The sequence below is a fragment of the Panulirus ornatus genome, chromosome 19, assembly GCF_036320965.1.
Source record: "Panulirus ornatus isolate Po-2019 chromosome 19, ASM3632096v1, whole genome shotgun sequence".
NCBI classification, from domain to species: Eukaryota; Metazoa; Arthropoda; class Malacostraca; order Decapoda; family Palinuridae; genus Panulirus; species Panulirus ornatus.
The window spans coordinates 16305623-16322938 of NC_092242.1; the positions used below are offsets into that span (position 1 = coordinate 16305623).

The window sequence follows — 17316 nt, forward strand, 5'->3', positions numbered from 1 at the left end:
ATGTTTGGGCGGGACATCTTCCTTGGATGAAGGTCCCGGTAGATGGATGAAATATGCGGATACTGTTCTCTTGGGAATGCGGCGAGTGTTAGACCTTCTGGAGAAATTATGAAAAAGAAAGTTTTGTACATTATCGATTTTTTTTTTCGTGACAGCTATCACCGTTTAATGATTATATCATAATCACATCTTTTATTATAATCATATTACATTTTGCTATGTTATATCATCCCTTACGATAGTTTGGGGATATGAAAAAACGGAGACACCTATATATATATATATATATATATATATATATATATATATATATATATATATATATATATATATATATATAAGCATTCCTATGAGTCCACGGGGAAAATGAAACAAGAAAAGTTCCCAAGTGCACTTTCGTGTAATAATCACATCATCAGGGGAGACACAAGAGAGACATAAAGGAAACAGCACAAATGCATGAAAGAAGAGTAAGAAGGAAATACATACATTCTCTTCTCCTCCCCCATACCCGATCACTGCCTCCTACGTCTGCTATGTAGCACCAGGACACAGATGAAGAAAGGCCACATCTGCTCACATCCATAAACGAGCTGTCATGTGTACTGCATTTTAACCACAGCTCTTTATCCACATCCAGGTCTCACAGACCTTTCCATGATTTTTCCCTGACGTTTTACATTCCCTGGCACAGTCTATTGACGGCACATTGACCCCAGTATGCCACATCATTCCAATTTATTCCGTGCACGCCTTTCAACCTCCCGCATGTTCAGGCAAAGATCGCTCAAAATCATTTTCACTCCATCCTTCCATCTCTATTTTGGTCTCCCGGTTTTCCTTGTTCCCTTCATTTCTGACATACATCCTCTTTGTTAACCTTGTCCAACCCATTTCAACACACCCTCTTCTGCTCTCTCAACCACATTCTTTTATATTTCCTCGCATCCCTCTAACTCTCTCATTACTTATTCAATCAAAGCACCTCACATTACATATTGTCTTTAAACATTTCATTTCCAACAAATCCACAATCCTCCACACAACCCTATGTATAGTCCATGTCTTGCAACCATATGATATTGTCGGAACTACTGTTTCTTCAGATATACCTATATTTGCTATCCCAGATAACGTTCTCTCTTTCAACACATTCTTCATCGCTCCCAGAACCTTCGCCCCCTCGATCACGTTATAACTCACTTACGTTTCCATGTTTCCATTCGCTATCATGTCTACTCCCAGATATCTATAACACATCACTTCCTCCAATTTTTCTCCATTCAAACTCACATCCCACCTAACTTGTCCCTCAACCCTGCTGAACCTAATAACGTTGCTCTTATTCACGTTTACTCTCAACTTACGCCTTTCACACACTCTTCCAAACTCAGTCACCAGTGCTTTATCATCGGCGAACAAAAACGGATTTATTTCGCAAGCCCTCTTATGCCCAACAGACTGCATACTCGCCCCTCTTTCTAAGACTCTAGCATTTACCTCACTCACTACCCTATCCATAAAAGAATTAAGCAACCACGGTGATGTCGCACACCCCTGCCGCAGACAGATCTTTATTGGGAACCAATCACTCTCCTTTATTCCTAATCGTACACACTCCTTATATCCTTGATAAAACCTCTCACTGCTTCTAGCAGCTTACCTCCCACACCATATATTATTAAGACCTTCCAAAAAGCATCTCTATCAATGCTATCATATGCCTTTTCTAGATCCATAAATGTCGCAAACAAATCTATCTGTTTTTTAAGAATTTCTCACACACGTTTTTCTAAGCAAATATCTTATCCACACATCCTCTACCACTTCTGAAACCACGTTTATAGCTCTATAGTTTGAACACCCATCTTTATCTCCTTTGCCTTTATACAAAAGCAGTATACATGCATTCCACCAGTTATCTGGCACTTCACCATCATCCATGCATACAGTGAATATCCTTACCAACGGATCAACAACACAGTCACCCAGTTTCTTAACAAATTCAACTGCAATACCATTGGCTCCAGCCGCCTTGCCACATTTCATCTTCCGCAAGGCTTTCATCACCTCTTCTTCACCAAACCACTCTCCTTGACTCTCTCACTTCGCATATCACCCCGACCCAAACACCCTACATACTACCACTCTATCATCAAACAAATTTAGCAATCCTTCAAAATATCTCACTCCATCTCCTCCTCACACCATCACTACCTGTTATCACTTCCCCCTTGCCCCCTTCACCGATGTTTCCATTTGTTCTCTTGTCTTTTGCACATCACTTACCCTCCTCCAAAATATCTCAATATTCTCCCTAAAGTTTGATGATACTCCGTCACCCCAACTCTCATTCACCCTCTTTTTCAACCCCCGCCTCTTCCTCTTACCCTCCTGCCGCTTTCTGTCAAACATCTAATCATTTACACTCCTTCCCTGAAAGTACCACCCAAAATCTTCTTTTCTCTTTCATTAGCAACTTTACGTCCTCATTTCACCACTCACTACTCTTTCTAACTTGCCCACCTTTAAGCTTTCGCATGCTACATGCATTTCTTGCACCTGCCGTCACTGCTTCCCTAAATGCCTCCCATTCCACACTCACTTTCCTCACTTCCTTTGCTCAAACCTTTTTGAATTCTGCACTAAATCTCTATTGATATTTCTTTGCAGAAAACTCCTTTCCAAGCTTACTTAATCTCACCACTCTCTTCAACATTTTCACCTTAACCTCTTCCAGATAATGCTCAGATATCCTACCAACTGCCTTTCTTTGCACGTTTACATCCAAAAGTCTCTCTTTTACGTGCCTATCAATTAATACATAATCTAATAATGTCCTTTGACCATCTCTCCTACTCACACACGTATACTTGTGTATATCTCTTTATGAACTAGTAATTTCCAATCACCAGTCTTTCTTCAGCACACAACTACACAAGCTCTTCACCATTTCCATTCATAACACTGAATACCTCATGCGCACCAATCATACCCTCAACTGCCACATTACTTAACTTCGTATTTAAGTCACCCAAAACTGCTGACACACTCACTAAGCTGCTCCCAAAACACCTGCCTCTCAAGATATTTCTTCTCATGATAAGGTGCATAAGCACAAATACTGACCCATCACTCTCCATCCAGTTTCTGTTTTATCCACATCATTCTAGAATTTACTTCCTTACACTCTATCACAAACTTTCTCAACTCCTGCATCAGGAACAGTGGTACTCCTTCCTTAGCTCTTGTCTTCTCACAAATCCCTGACTTTACTCCTAAGGCATTTCCAAACCATTTTCCTCCTTTACCCTTGAGCTTCGTTTCGCTTAGAGCCAGAGAATCCAGGTCTCTTTCCTTAAGCATACTACCTAACTCTCCTCCCTTCTCATCTCGGTTACATCTACACACATTTAGAAACCTCAATCAAAGCCTTCGAGGAGGATGAGCACTCCCCGCCTGGCACCTTCTGTTACCTCTTTTAGAAATTGAAATACAAGAAGGGGAGGGTGTCTATTCCCCTACCTAGTCGGGTGTAAAGTTCTTTTTTCCCTGTATGTATATATATTCTTTTTTTTTTTTTCCAAAGCCAGCACAAACTTTTATACTCGCCTCTATCAGTAAGTGACCAGACATCCCACCATCAGCCCTTTTCAGTGCATTCACTGCTAACACTTTCTCCTTTGCACGACTATCAATTAGTACATAATCCAGTAATGTCCGTTTACCCTTTATCCCTATCACCCACATATGTATATAAATGTTTCTATTGTTTTAAAACTATGTATGCACAATGACCAATCCTTTTTCTTGATTGAAGTTGAATATATGAAGAAAGTTCGTGTAGTTTATTCCAACATTCTCTCTCTCTCTCTCTCTCTCTCTCTCTCTCTCTCTCTCTCTCTCTCTCTCTCTCTCTCTCTCTCTCTCTCTCTCTCTCTCTCTCTCTCTCTCTCTATATATATATATATAGAGAGAGAGAGAGAGAGAGAGGAAGTGAAGTGTTTTAGATATCTGGGAGTGGACTTAGCAGCGGATGGAACCATGGAAGCTGAAGTGAGTCAGGATGGGGGAGGGGGCGAAGGTTCAGGGAGCGTTGAGGAATGTATGGAAGGCGAGAACGTTCACTCAGAGAGCAAAAATAGGTATGGTTGAAGGAATAGTAGTTTTAACAATGTTATATGGTTGCGAGGCATGGGCTATAGATAGGGTTTTTGGGAGGAGAGTGGATGTGTTGGAAATGAAATGTTTGAGGACAATATGTGGTGTGAGGTAGTTTGATCAAGTAAGTAATGAAAGGGTAAGAGGAGTGTGTGGTAATAAGAAGAATGTGGTTGAAAGAGCAAAAGAGAATGTGTTAAAATGGTTTAGACACGTGAAGAGAATGCGTGAGGAAAGATTGACAAAGAGGATATATGTGTCAGAGGTGGAGGGAAGAAGAAGCGGGAGACCAAATCAGAGGTGAAGGATGGAGTAAAAAAGATTTTGAGCGATCGGGGCCTGAACATGCAGGAGAGTAAAAGGCGTGCAAAGAATAGAGTAAATTGGAACAATGTGGTATATCAGGATCAACGTGCTGTCAATGAATTGAACCAGGGCATGTGAAGCGTCTAGGGTAAACCATGGAAAGGTCTGTGGGGCCTGGTTGTGGAAAGGGAGCTGTGGTTTCGGTGTTTTACACATGACAGTTAGAGACTGAATGTGAACGAATGTGGCCTTTAGTCTTTTCTTGGCGCTACCTCGCTGGAGGAGGTTGGGGGTGGTTGGGAATGCTGTTTCCTGTGTAGCGGGGTGGCGACGAGAATGGATGAAGGCAGCAAGTATGAATATGTACATGTGTATACATGTATATGCCTATGTATGTATATGTATGTATACGTTGAAATGTATATGTGCGTGTATGGGCTCTTATACATATATATATATATATATATGAGTGATTGGGCCATTCTTTGTATGTTACCTTGCCCCACCTCGCTGAAGCGGGAAACAGCGATTTAGTATAACAATATATATATATATATATATATATATATATATATATATATATATATATATATATATATATATATATATATATATATATATATCCCTGGGGATAGGGGATTAAGAATACTTCCCACGTATTCCCTGCATGTCGTAGAAGGCGACTAAAAGGGGAGGGAGCGGGGGGCTGGAAATCCTCCCCTCTCGTTTTTTTTTTTTTTTTTAATTTTCCAAAAGAAGGAACAGAGTGGGGCCAGGTGAGGATATTCCAAAAAAGGCCCAGTCCTCTGTTCTTAACGCTACCTCGCTAACGCGGGAAATGGCGAATAGTTTAAAAGAAAAGAAAGAATATATATATATATATATATATATATATATATATATATATATATATATATATATATATATATATATATATATATATATATATATATATATATATATATATATATATATATATATATATGTTCGTTTGTGCTTTCACATATGAAGTTAGAATGAGGTTTGTAAAACTTCATGTTTATTTCAATCGTGTTTATTTACATTTTATTTTTATCTTGCAGACATTGAAGAAGGGTTGTACAGTAAAATGTAACACAAAAAACCAATACTATTGCAAAACAAAGTACATAGCTTGATTCCTTAAACAAAAGTACAATAATGTACTTCATTTTTCGTGGCAAGTACATAGTACTCTGCAGGTTTCACAGTTTTGATTATTTAAGTTACATTTTCAGGATTCTGTTGTTTTTATGAGAAGGACCATCGACAACATAACATCATGATGAAAGCCACACTCACTTCACTGGAAATGATATTATGTATGAATCGTGCTGACGGTGGACTAGGGTGACGTCCTGAGATGTACCAGTGACGGTGCACGACCAACAAGGGCTTAGATCACAGCTTTGCATGCGTTGAAGACTGTCCTTTCATCTTTTTTTTTCATTTTTGTGGACCACAAGGAAGAAATGTCAGTTCATTCGTCGATCACAGGAAACGAGCCGGTGCGAAGGGGGCTAAACCCCGGGATAGCATTCTTTTACCACCATGGTAAGAGAGTGGGGTTGACAGCAGTATAGGTGACGGGCTTGACGTTAACGACTGGTTGGACGTACTTGACGGTAGGGACGGAGAACTCGTGTTCCTTGGTGGTGATCTCCAGCTTGGTGGTGTCGGCGGGAGTAGCGGCCTCAACTGGTTCCAACTGCTTGGTCGTGAGGGTAGTCTTGGCGACGGCAGGGACGGGGTGAAGGTAGGGAAGGGGCACTTCTACGTCGCGGCGACGACGACGGGCTTCCTCTGCTTCAGCAGGCTTGAGGAGGTATCCATAAGGGTAGCCAAGGGGGTTGATTAAGGGGTGACCAAGAGGGTGCATGTATGGGCTGGCCAACACAGTCTCTCCCTTGATCTCAGTGTTTGCGATCACCTTCCCGGTAGTCAGCGACCATGGCGCTGCGTAAGGCCAGAATGGTTTTGCTGAGCAGCAAGTAACTGCGACCAGAATCAACTGTCGGGAGAGAAAAAACGTTGATAATGTTATTTTGATAAATCTAATTTTGGCTTCATGAATTCTATACAATCCTAACTTCCTGTATTTGTTGATGTCTTCAAAAACACTCGTCTTAGTACAAGGCTGCCAGACTGAAGGACTGGTATGTGAAAAGCTTTGAACAACGGCATTAAAGAGGAAGAAGCCGAGCTGGAGTATTAATTCTGTTGATTTGGCGAACCGAGAGAAATGACTTGGTATGTTGATCATTGTCATGCAGCTTCAGGACTTTTTTTTGTTGGGTTTGTGCAGGCAGCTTCGTGGCTGCATCCTGCTAAGGCGGAAGGCACTGATGGAGCAAAGTAAGGTAACAAGATGAACTACAAGTCAATCAAGCAGAAAATACAAGCATTACAGACAGGCGAAGAACACTCTTTGGCCTCACAAAAAGGGTAATTGAGCTTAGTTCTAAAAATGTTGTCACCACTTTACAAATCATTGGTGCTCTCCTAACTTGAATATCAAGTTCTTTTTTGATCACTCTTCTTCAGGGTAGAAGTAGGAGCGTACTGAATACAATGGTGAGCTACCGAGATGATCCACGGACTCAGAAACAAATCCTATGAGAGTCGACTAGACTTAAACTTGCTTAACTGAGAAAAACAAGCGATGAATATGATCTGCTTTAATGTTTCAATATTGTGAAAGGATACACAAGCAGTGATATAAGTAGCTATTTCAAATTAGGTTTGTCTGATTAGCATCAGTAGTAATCAATTCAAACTTTTGAGCAAATGTTTTAATTTGGGTGAGACAAAGTTCTCTTTCTTTGATAGGGTTGTAATTGGATAGAATGATTTACAAAAAAAAAAAAAAGAGCAGCTGAAAGTGCAACTCGTCTATATATTGAGGCGAATTAAGGGATAAGGAGGGATAGAAGAGCTAACTAGACCTGGCACATTGAGAGATAATAGATACTGATATAAATGCTTTCAGTCAAACACTTTTTCTTAATGGGAAATATGAGTTGAGGCATATCGTCCTTCCTGTGAAAAAAAAGAAGGTACTGTTCGATCAAACGCGGATACGGATACAAATACGTAATAAAGAATAATCAATTAGATGAAAAAGAGAGCAACACTGAAAACGAGATTATGCCATGAATCATTAACATTATCTAGGTAAACCATAGAACGACAAGGGGAACAAACACGATAGACATTTTCTTTATGCATGACCCGCCAATATACATGGACATAAAGGCCAAACATGCAAGCTTACTAGATATCAGTTACATAGAAATCATGATACTTTATAAAATAGAAATGAGTGTGAAGGCGATACAGCAGCCAAGGATGCTCATGGCTCAGGTGGCATGAATTTACGATCCAACAAAATAGATAGAACCACACGCAATGTTAGTCGTGTAAATAGGATAGATCCACACACAATGTTAGTCGTGTTCCTGAAAAAAAGACAAAAAAAAAAGAAAAAGAAAAATCCAGCAGCAAAACGAGTGGTTTCGTTGGTCAGACAATGATTACACGAAAGCGAAAACAGCAGCAGACATTTATGAAAATGCTGCGTGTCACACACTACTACAAACACAGTGATGATAGCACACACATTGGGACATATGACCAAAAACAACTTTATCAAATGAAGCTCAGTAGTTATACATAGATGACAGGGACGCAACCCCGACTCTTCGATCACTACAATAACAATCTGTGAAACTGTAATACAACGAAGAGGAATGGACACTGTTTTCCTCGATGTAGTAATGGTAAAGTAAACCACAGGGTTGTGCTACAGACAGAGAGTAACAAGACAAAACAATGAAGGCAAAATACGAAGAGAGATCAAACAGTTCAGATAAGTAACAATGGAAAACACACTGCTGGTCCTACAAGTAATTGTATTAACGCATAGTCTACTTGAGATAATGATACAAGATATTGAAAGAGAAGGAGAAAGAAGTATGATCAGCTGCTTTGTTGGTGACCAGAAATGGTGAACAGAACACAAAGGTAATGAAGCGAAGATATTCCAATATAACCTGGAAATAGGTACACGAAAACCTGATGGAGTTAACGAGGATAGATTTAACGGAATCAGTCCTCGAACACATAGCAATAGATCAGTGACGCTATACAAAGTTCGAATGAGTTGAATATAAGGTGAAGCAAAGGTCAAAGGAATCACCATTAAAAAAAGAAACTATTAGTATAATAGAAATCATATTGATAAGATACTGCTAATGAACACAAGTAATGAGTGGTATGATAAATGTGAACTTTCGCTTGAAAAGACAGGGAGTTAATGATGAAGATGTTCAAGGAGAACATAAAGATACAAAGTTGAATTCAGTTGTGTCGTGTGGTCACTGAACGAACAGATGTATGTAAACAAGTCGAAGAAGATGGAAGGAACACTTCACAGTCAAAATGCAGGAACTGAGACGAATGAAAGACCATGAAAGGCTGATAGAACTCAGATTCCTTAGCTTAGAGAGAAGGAAAGGATGGTGCATTATGATCTACGCTTTGCAGACGCTGATAGCGTCAAGAGGAATGCAACGATCAAAAAACAAGTGAACGAGGAAGAAACAGAATACTTACATCGGTGATAACACCTTGAAACATACCAAGAAGTTATCAAACACAATCTTACAAAAGCCTTGCAAGAAAGAAGGAAAAAGAATCTTTTTTTTTTCATTGTACTGGTATCTGAAATCAGAAGCATGCCTAGGATGGATTTAGAAGCAGATGAAAACAATCCAAGAAGAATTTATGAAATGTACATGGCGGGGGAGGCGGGAGCGGCGGCGGCGGCAGAGAGATATATAAAGAGGATATGTGTAGTGAGGGCAACGTTAGCCTCGCCTTATTGGCAAGATCCCGTCGTAGGTACTTATAGCTAACTGTATATACTCACCAGAGCCTTCATGTTGTCAGCGAGAGTTAAGGTCCTTCTGCCTGCCCCTACGTTCTAGCCCTCTTTATATACTCATGGGGTATGACTCCACTGACTTGTTGGTTATATAACTTTAACCTCGCCCCTCCGTCACAACCTTGAGATATACCAGAATTTGCGGTAATCATCTTCGCTGGAAGTACCCCAGGGAAAAAACGGTCTTTTTTTTTTTCATCTTATAAAACTAGGTTAAGGTATTCAGACTGTTAGTGTCACAATGCGTTGTGAAGCCCTGTGTTTTTCTACTAAGTCACACTACACTTTATCTTTTGTTTGTAAGTCTTATGCTAAAGTTTCCCTTTCCATAGAAGAAATATGCGAAATGCAAGGAGTAACAGACTTACTGGAGAATGTCACATGTATGTTTACTATCCCAAAATTGTTGATAGCGGTACCAGGGTCTCGTGATGATGGTATGCATCTGTTTAGCAAGCCTAGCCATTGAGAGCACATGTGACACTTAACATCAGTCTTAATTTCTTACTCCATCACCTCTCTCTCCCGTGGAAGGTACAATCATATAAGCTATTATGTTTTAGTATGAAAATATGTCATGTTCGACAGTAAGATCTGTGAGCAAGAAGACAAGTCAAGCACTACAGCAGCAAAAGAAGAGGAGACATTGTTGATAACAAGAATAATATGTGTGACCAACAGATTATTTCTTTACTCTGTTCTATTTCCAGTTAAAAAAATACACACACAGAAAGAGATACGTGATTATGTGTGACCAACAGATTATTTCTTTACTCTGTTCTATTTCCAGTTAAAAAAAGCACACACAGAAAGGGATGCGTGATTATGTGTGACAAACAGATTATTTCTTTACTCTGTTCTATTTCCAGTTAAAAAAACACACACACAGAAAGGGATGCGTAATTATGTGTGACAAACAGATTATTTCTTTACTCCATTCTATTTCCAGTTAAAAAAAAAAAAAAAAATACACACACACAGAAAGGGATGTGTAATAGTAAAGGAACAGTTGGTTACTTTAGATCAAAAGAATGTTCTCATACTGAAAACTTCCTAAATATATGTTGCTCCCTTTGTTACGTTTTGGTCTTCGGCAGGTGTCAGAGTATACCCTCAAACAGGCAACGCCCTATCTGGATATTGTTCCTGTATGGCGATATACATCATGTTGTCTTGATATTGTTCCTGTATGGCGATATACCTCTTGTTGTCTTGATATTGTTCCTGTATGGCGATATACCTCTTGTTGTCTTGATATTGTTCCTGTATGGCGATATACCTCTTGTTGTCTTGATATTGTTCCTGTATGGCGATATACCTATTGTTGTCTTGATATTCTTCCTGTATGGCGATATACCTCTTGTCTGGATATTGTTCCTGTATGGCGATATACCTCTTGTTGTCTTGATATTCTTCCTGTATGGCGATATACCTCTTGTTGTCTTTCCCCAGCACAATGATCCTCTCCAGGCATCCTTTATCCTCTTCTCGATCATTCTCTTTTATTTGAAAAGATTATTAACATCCACTAGGGTGCGTTGGCATTATGAAATCCAAGAACTCACAAAGGCTAATGAAATAATCATCATATATGTATCAGAATACACGAATTGATGGTAGTGAAGGGAATATGCGAGACATACAGGATATCAGGTTTCTCTGAATCACCGAGGTTAACTTTTTTTCCAAAGTGCAGGTGCTCAGACAGGTTGCCTCGTTCTCAACCTGGATAACTTGATAGCCTTCAGTCTCTTTTGGATGGTACTCATGTAAGGGAAATATTCATTATGACCTTTTGTTCTGTCTGTCTGTCCGTCTGTCTGTCTGTCTGTCTGTCTGTCTGTCTGTCTGTCTCTCTCTCTCTCTCTCTCTCTCTCTCTCTCTCTCTCTCTCTCTCTCTCTCTCTCTCTCTCTCTCTCTCTCTCTCTCTCTCTTTCTCTCTCTCTCTCTCTCTCTCTCTCTCTCTCTCTCTCTCTCTCTCTCTCTCTCTCTCTCTCTCTCTCTCTCTCTCTCTCTCTCTCCACATATATTGCAAGAGGTCCCATATTTCTCATTTCAAAGTAACTTTTTCTTTTTTTTAATTTTCTTTCCCAACAGCTGAAATTGAACTTAATGATCACTCTATCGCCAGCAGTCAGTCCGCACCAGGTGTCGTCACGCACCAACAGCTTCACATCATGATGTGGACTTGTGAACGGGGGCAAACTTCAGCTAACCTGTTGCCACGGGCCACAGGAAAACTTGCGCTGGTCACGGCTCAAGATATGTTAGAAATGAGCAACTTCGTGCACTCAAGACATTATCAGTTACAAGAGCTGAATTTCGGGTCGACCGAGCACAGCCGAATTCCGTCACACACTTCGTGCCATAAAGGAGTTCTGCCTAGCATCAGGATGCTCAGTGATCATGATAAAAGATACGGTGATTACCTTCAGTGACAAGACACAAAACACAAAATATTCTGATACTTCTACGTGAATACCCAGTTGCCATAATCAGAATTGCAAGATCTGAAACCATCATCATTAAAAGACTTAATCTCTCATTACGCCCTACCAATACCATCTGTTTTATGATAGTATATACATATATTCTTTTAGCTGTGTATATTATCTTAGTCTGATCTATGTTGTCATAAAGCGCACGTCAATGGGAACAACGAAACACCAAACCAGACGGAGTTTGGACGAGTTTATCCATATCCTTGGATGTTATCATGGAGAACACTACTATCAGTACCTCTTGACAGGGCTTGGCATATCAACCCTTCCCTTTGTTACCTCCTGCAGAAGGGACGTCAAGGAAGGTTCTGTCTGGTCAGTTTGGACCTGTGTTTAAACCTGGGTCCGGGGTTTGTGTTGTCCCTTGGCGTTTACATGTAAACAAAGGACACAGAATCATGCATACTTCATTCTTACGTGATTCCCACAGTATAGAACTAAATTCTAATTCCACTTAGCTTAATGGAATCTCGACCAACGAGGCATGGAAGGAAGTTACGCAAACCTATCGAGAAGAGCGCCAGGGTGATGTACTCCATATCTTTATAGGACACGAGTGTATAATAGTAATGATGATCAAAAGTGGGTGCCTGTAGTGTTGGGGGAACAGACAGTCTTTACACTGACATTGAGATGGCAATCTACCGAATAGTGATAGTGTTTAAAGTGACTGTGATGAAACCGTTCTTGTAGCAGTCTGCTCGGATGGCCTTGACGCGGTTGCGGTAGCTGACTCTAACTCAAGGTCAAGGGATCTCTCGTGGAAGGAGATGACGGTGTAGCAGCATCTTTCCAAACCGCTGGATAATGTCTAGGTGAAGGTTGCGGACAGATGAAGGTCCCAGTGTATTTAGTGCCTTTGATAGGTGTTGTAGAAAGGGCGGAGGATGATTTTGTGTGCTCATCTCTGCATCTTTTCACGTAACACCTGCTGTGTGAAGGACAGGGATGACGACCAGGTGGGGAGGGCATAGGCGAGACTGGCAAGAAAGAAAATTGGGTGAATGTTTCTGTGTTCAGGCACAATGAGTTCGTCATGAGTCTACGGGGACCTGATGATGGTGTCTAGACGGACACCGAGAAGCCTAGCTGTACTGGACGACCTGGTGGTGCCTGGAGCCTACTGAGATACAACGGGAGGAAGCGAGACTGTTAAGAATCCTGTGGAGTGGCAATGCCTTCGGAAGAGCCTTTGTCGTCTCTGACACTAATAGTGAAACCGTGTTGGGGCTGGAAGGTAGGCTGGTTGTGGGTTGTGTCAAGATAGGGTCATCTCTAGCAGATGGCAACAGAGTATTTACTTGATGGGTTGATCTGCTTCTACACTATACACTATAGATGATTAAAAGGAGGGAAAATATGTGAGTCTGCTTGTTCAAACCTCTTCCTGTATCATCTCCCACTTGATAAGGTAATGAGATTTCTTCCTCGCAGGTATTTGGTGAATTAGTTGCAGATGTTAGCGTTGTTGTGTCAGTAGGGCTAGTCATCCTTAATGCCTCGTGGGATCCAGGACGCATCAGCTGAAAGTACCCGCTGAAAGCCTCAAGATAAGAAGGTTTCTCCGTAAGCGGACATAGATATCTCAGGTTGTACGTCATTCACACTTAGCACGTCAGTCCAGGGACGTCGAATACTCCAACGCGCAAAGTAACGTGTAGCGGAACCGTAGCCGATCTGTATATCCTGACCCTCGTGGTTGTGGGCGGGCAGGAGGGGATCAAACAATCTATACGTATGACGTGCTACTGACTGATGATAATGGCTATATAAGCTCAGAGAAGGAGTGTTCTGAACTTGCGTAGGAAGGTCTACAACTTGTTATAAGTGTACCATTAGACCCTGAGGGAGCCACAGTTCACTTTGCAAGAGCGAGCGGGTTGGGATACGCAGCGCACGATATATGACGGAGGCAGATTGGCGGAGGTGGGTGCTCAGTGCTGTGCCAGCCAACGTTACTTCCAGGTCCTGAGTGGTTCTTGTATCCTTCCTTGCTGTTAGATGAACCAGAAGAACAGGAGGACATCCACATTACTCATCCAGCATCATACAAGTTCAAGATGGTTATAGAACGCTATATGGTGGCATGAAGTGGAAGGCTCTTGGACTGATAATGTGAGTCTTCGTGGTAGTCACAGAGGTAAGAAACCAAGTGCCCCATCACCTGGTCCCCGGTAGGTGGCATAAGCCTCATATTTCAGATATTCTGAGATCAGTAAGAAACTTTAGAAAAATCATAGAAACTGCCGCATAAGGCATTCGAAAGCAGCTCAGCATCACTGAAGCTGCTATAGGAAGAGACTGAAGTTCATTCCATAGCTTCTGTCGAACGTAGTCTATTTAGCATATGTGAATCACCGATACTGCGTTCATACGGTGCAAGTCGTGTTGTGTAATGTACATCTTGAAGCTATCTACAGTTTGTCTATTACCGTAACGAAAAATGTTGGAATCGATTTTTTTCCTATGAATGTTACAACCTGCATACAACATATGGAATGGAGTTATCATCCACTAGACACCACGAAGGTTATAAGATAAACATATCATTGTTCTACTGAAGAAATTACAGTATAGGAATGCTCTGTGACAAACGGAAGAATTATATCAATAACGTATATATGCCACATGAAGCCTTGCCCTTAGGGTGAAGTATTTTGTTCGTGTTCGTTAACATAGATTTTCCTTTTCAAACCTTCCTATCATTATCATTTTCGACGTCAAAGTAAATATCAGAGAAAAGCATAATGGCTCTTCTTTCTTTTGTGACTTTTGAAATGGGTTTATTAAACTTCAACTTTATTGCTAAAGTCTTTGAAATATTTATTGTTGCATTTAGACAAGAAATGTACAAGGAGACGCAACATAGATGAAAGGAATACCTTTGGAAAGAATACGAAAAGAAAATCTAACAAATGATATAAAAAAGACTTTTATTTCCTTGTAAAACTAATCAATTTACAGTCTTTATGATGTTTCTTTTTGAATCAATATTTTCAGTGTCCTGTTATTAGCCTTTTACTTTTATTTTTTTTTCTAGCCATGGGTAGACTTTCTGCAACACAGGATTACGATACAAATCCATTCCAGGTTCACACCTGTGTTGGGTGGAGAAGACATCCACAGATGTACTTGTGATGGTGCACGACCAACAGGGACTAATCATAATCACAAACGTTGCTGATGGCTATTTTTTTTTTTTTTGTGAGAGGACGACAAAGGAATAGTCAGCCTATCTATCGATCTTGACGATAGAAGCCGTTCCAAAGGGGGAGCATGCAATCCACAGTGTTAACCCCATGGGAAGAGAGCGGGAGAGAAAGCAGAATAGGTGACGGGCTTGAGGTTGACGACTGGACGCACGTACTTGACGGCGGGGACGGAGAACTCGTGTTCCTTGGTGGTGATCTCCAGCTTGGTGGTGTCGGCGGGAGTAGCGGCCTCAACTGGTTCCAACTGCTTGGTCGTGAGGGTAGTCTTGGCGACGGCAGGGACGGCGTGAAGGTAGGGAAGGGGCACTTCTACGTCGCGGCGACGACGACGGGCTTCCTCTGCCTTGGCTTCGGTCCAGATGAAGGGGAACTCTGTGGCCTCGAGAGCAGGGTCAGGCTTGATCATGTAGCCATAGGGGTGAGCATAAGGGGTAGCAAGTGCGTGAGCATAGGGGGTAGCAAGGGGGTGAGCGAAGGGATGCATGTAAGGGCTAGCCAGAGCCAAAGGCTTGACCTCTCCCTCGATCTCAGGTGTGATCAGCTTCGCGGTGGTCAGCGGCCATGGTGCTGCGTAGGGCAACACCAGTTTTGCTGAGCAGTAAGAAACCGCGACCAGAATCAACTGTGGAGAGAGAAAACGTTGATAATGTTTTTCCATTAGAGCCAGCTGGAAATTATTCTTTTCTTCATAATCTTTGAAATGTGTTTGATATTGTTTTGATATCACTCATTTTGGAACACAACTACTGTTGCTTGGATATCCTACTTATGATCGCTGGATAGCCGTGTGTGTGTGTGTGTGTGTGTGTGTGTGTGTGTGTGTGTTTCCTATTTGTGTGTTTTGGGGAAAGAGTTTTACAATCGTGTTGCCCCGTGTCTTAACCTTGTATGTATGTACCAGATATTTACTCCTATTTGTACAAGCACACACACACACACACACACACACACACACACACACACACACACACACACACACACACACACACATACACACTTACACACACACACACACACACACACACACACACCATCTTAAGCCAGGTACTCATTTATCAACCGTTCTCAAGGGGAGGCTGAACACCTGGGTAGGATGTAGGCAGACTGCCGGGTCCAGGTTTCGATCTTATTAGGGCCCAACCCCGGGCTGGACTGTACGGCTTAATAATCAGTAACGCTAGTCTCTACACCACGGCCGCCAGAGTGTAGGTGTGTGTGTGTGTGTGTGTGTGTGTGTGTGTGTGTGTGTGTGATTTTCTTCCTTCTTTTTATATTTCCTTAACTGAATACCTTTCTTTGTGGCAAACATTCGTGAAAGTAGACTTTCTTAGAGAACTACCGTAAGAATCGTCACATAGCTTCGAAAGTAAAAGGTGTGCTCCTCTGGTAACCACACGACAGCATGCCAAGTGGTAACCCATAACGTAAACATGTATACATAACATCACACCTGTGCGAGTAGGTATACATGGAAGTTCGCTAACTTCAGTGCTTAAGATATTGAGCATAATATAATCTGCATTCATGAGTGTGTATGCATAAGAGGTTTATACATACAGGAAAATGAAATGAATAATGGCCTACATCTGCTGTATCATTGACGCATATTCTTCAAAAAAAAAAAAAAAAGGAATGATATTACTTAACTGAAATACATTAATTATCCGGTTTTACTGTTAGTGAATATCATTTTAGTTTCTCGTTTCAGTGTTATTCTTTTTTCACTCTCTTTCCACTTAAGTACCCAAACTGAAATAGACTAAGATGCATAAAACTACTCACCAAAGCCCTCATGACTGCAGCGAGAGAGAGGATCCTTCTGTATCCTGTGCACTGTTGCCCTCTTTATATACTCTAAGGGCGTGTGACGCCACAGGTCTGTTGGTGACGTCACTCAGCCTCGCCCCTCCGTCACGACCTTGAGGTACAGCGAAATTTGGATGGTCCTCACTGTTTATGACGTATAGAGAAGGCAATCGCTACGTAGAAAATGGGGGTGAGGAGGCTGCTCAAAATCCTTGGTGGTGCCGAAGTGCTCGCTTGCTTTAGACATGATATAGTTTTTAAGTGATTCTTAAGGTCACCTCCTTATCGTTAACCTTTCCTGTGTCTCAGGTTTTACGCATTTCTGAGAAACTGTGGTGAGCAGTGTACCTCCTCCCCTCTCATCTTC

General features: G+C 41.3%; 2 protein-coding genes across 2 annotated transcripts; both read right to left on the bottom strand.

Annotated features, from left to right (window-relative positions):
- Positions 1-5505: 5505 nt before the first annotated feature.
- LOC139755411 (uncharacterized) lies at positions 5506-9518 on the bottom strand. Its single transcript, XM_071673695.1, has 2 exons — positions 9416-9518; positions 5506-6496 (listed from the first exon to the last, which is right to left on the bottom strand). The coding sequence occupies exons 1-2, from the start codon at positions 9425-9427 to the stop codon at positions 6029-6031; spliced, it is 480 nt and encodes a 159-aa protein (XP_071529796.1). The 5' UTR covers positions 9428-9518; the 3' UTR covers positions 5506-6028.
- A 5329-nt stretch (positions 9519-14847) lies between these two features.
- On the bottom strand, positions 14848-17062 carry LOC139755413 (uncharacterized). The gene is made up of 2 exons (XM_071673697.1): positions 16926-17062; positions 14848-15765 (listed from the first exon to the last, which is right to left on the bottom strand). Exons 1-2 carry the CDS (start codon positions 16935-16937, stop codon positions 15223-15225), a joined length of 555 nt encoding a protein of 184 aa, XP_071529798.1. The 5' UTR covers positions 16938-17062; the 3' UTR covers positions 14848-15222.
- Positions 17063-17316: the final 254 nt, after the last annotated feature.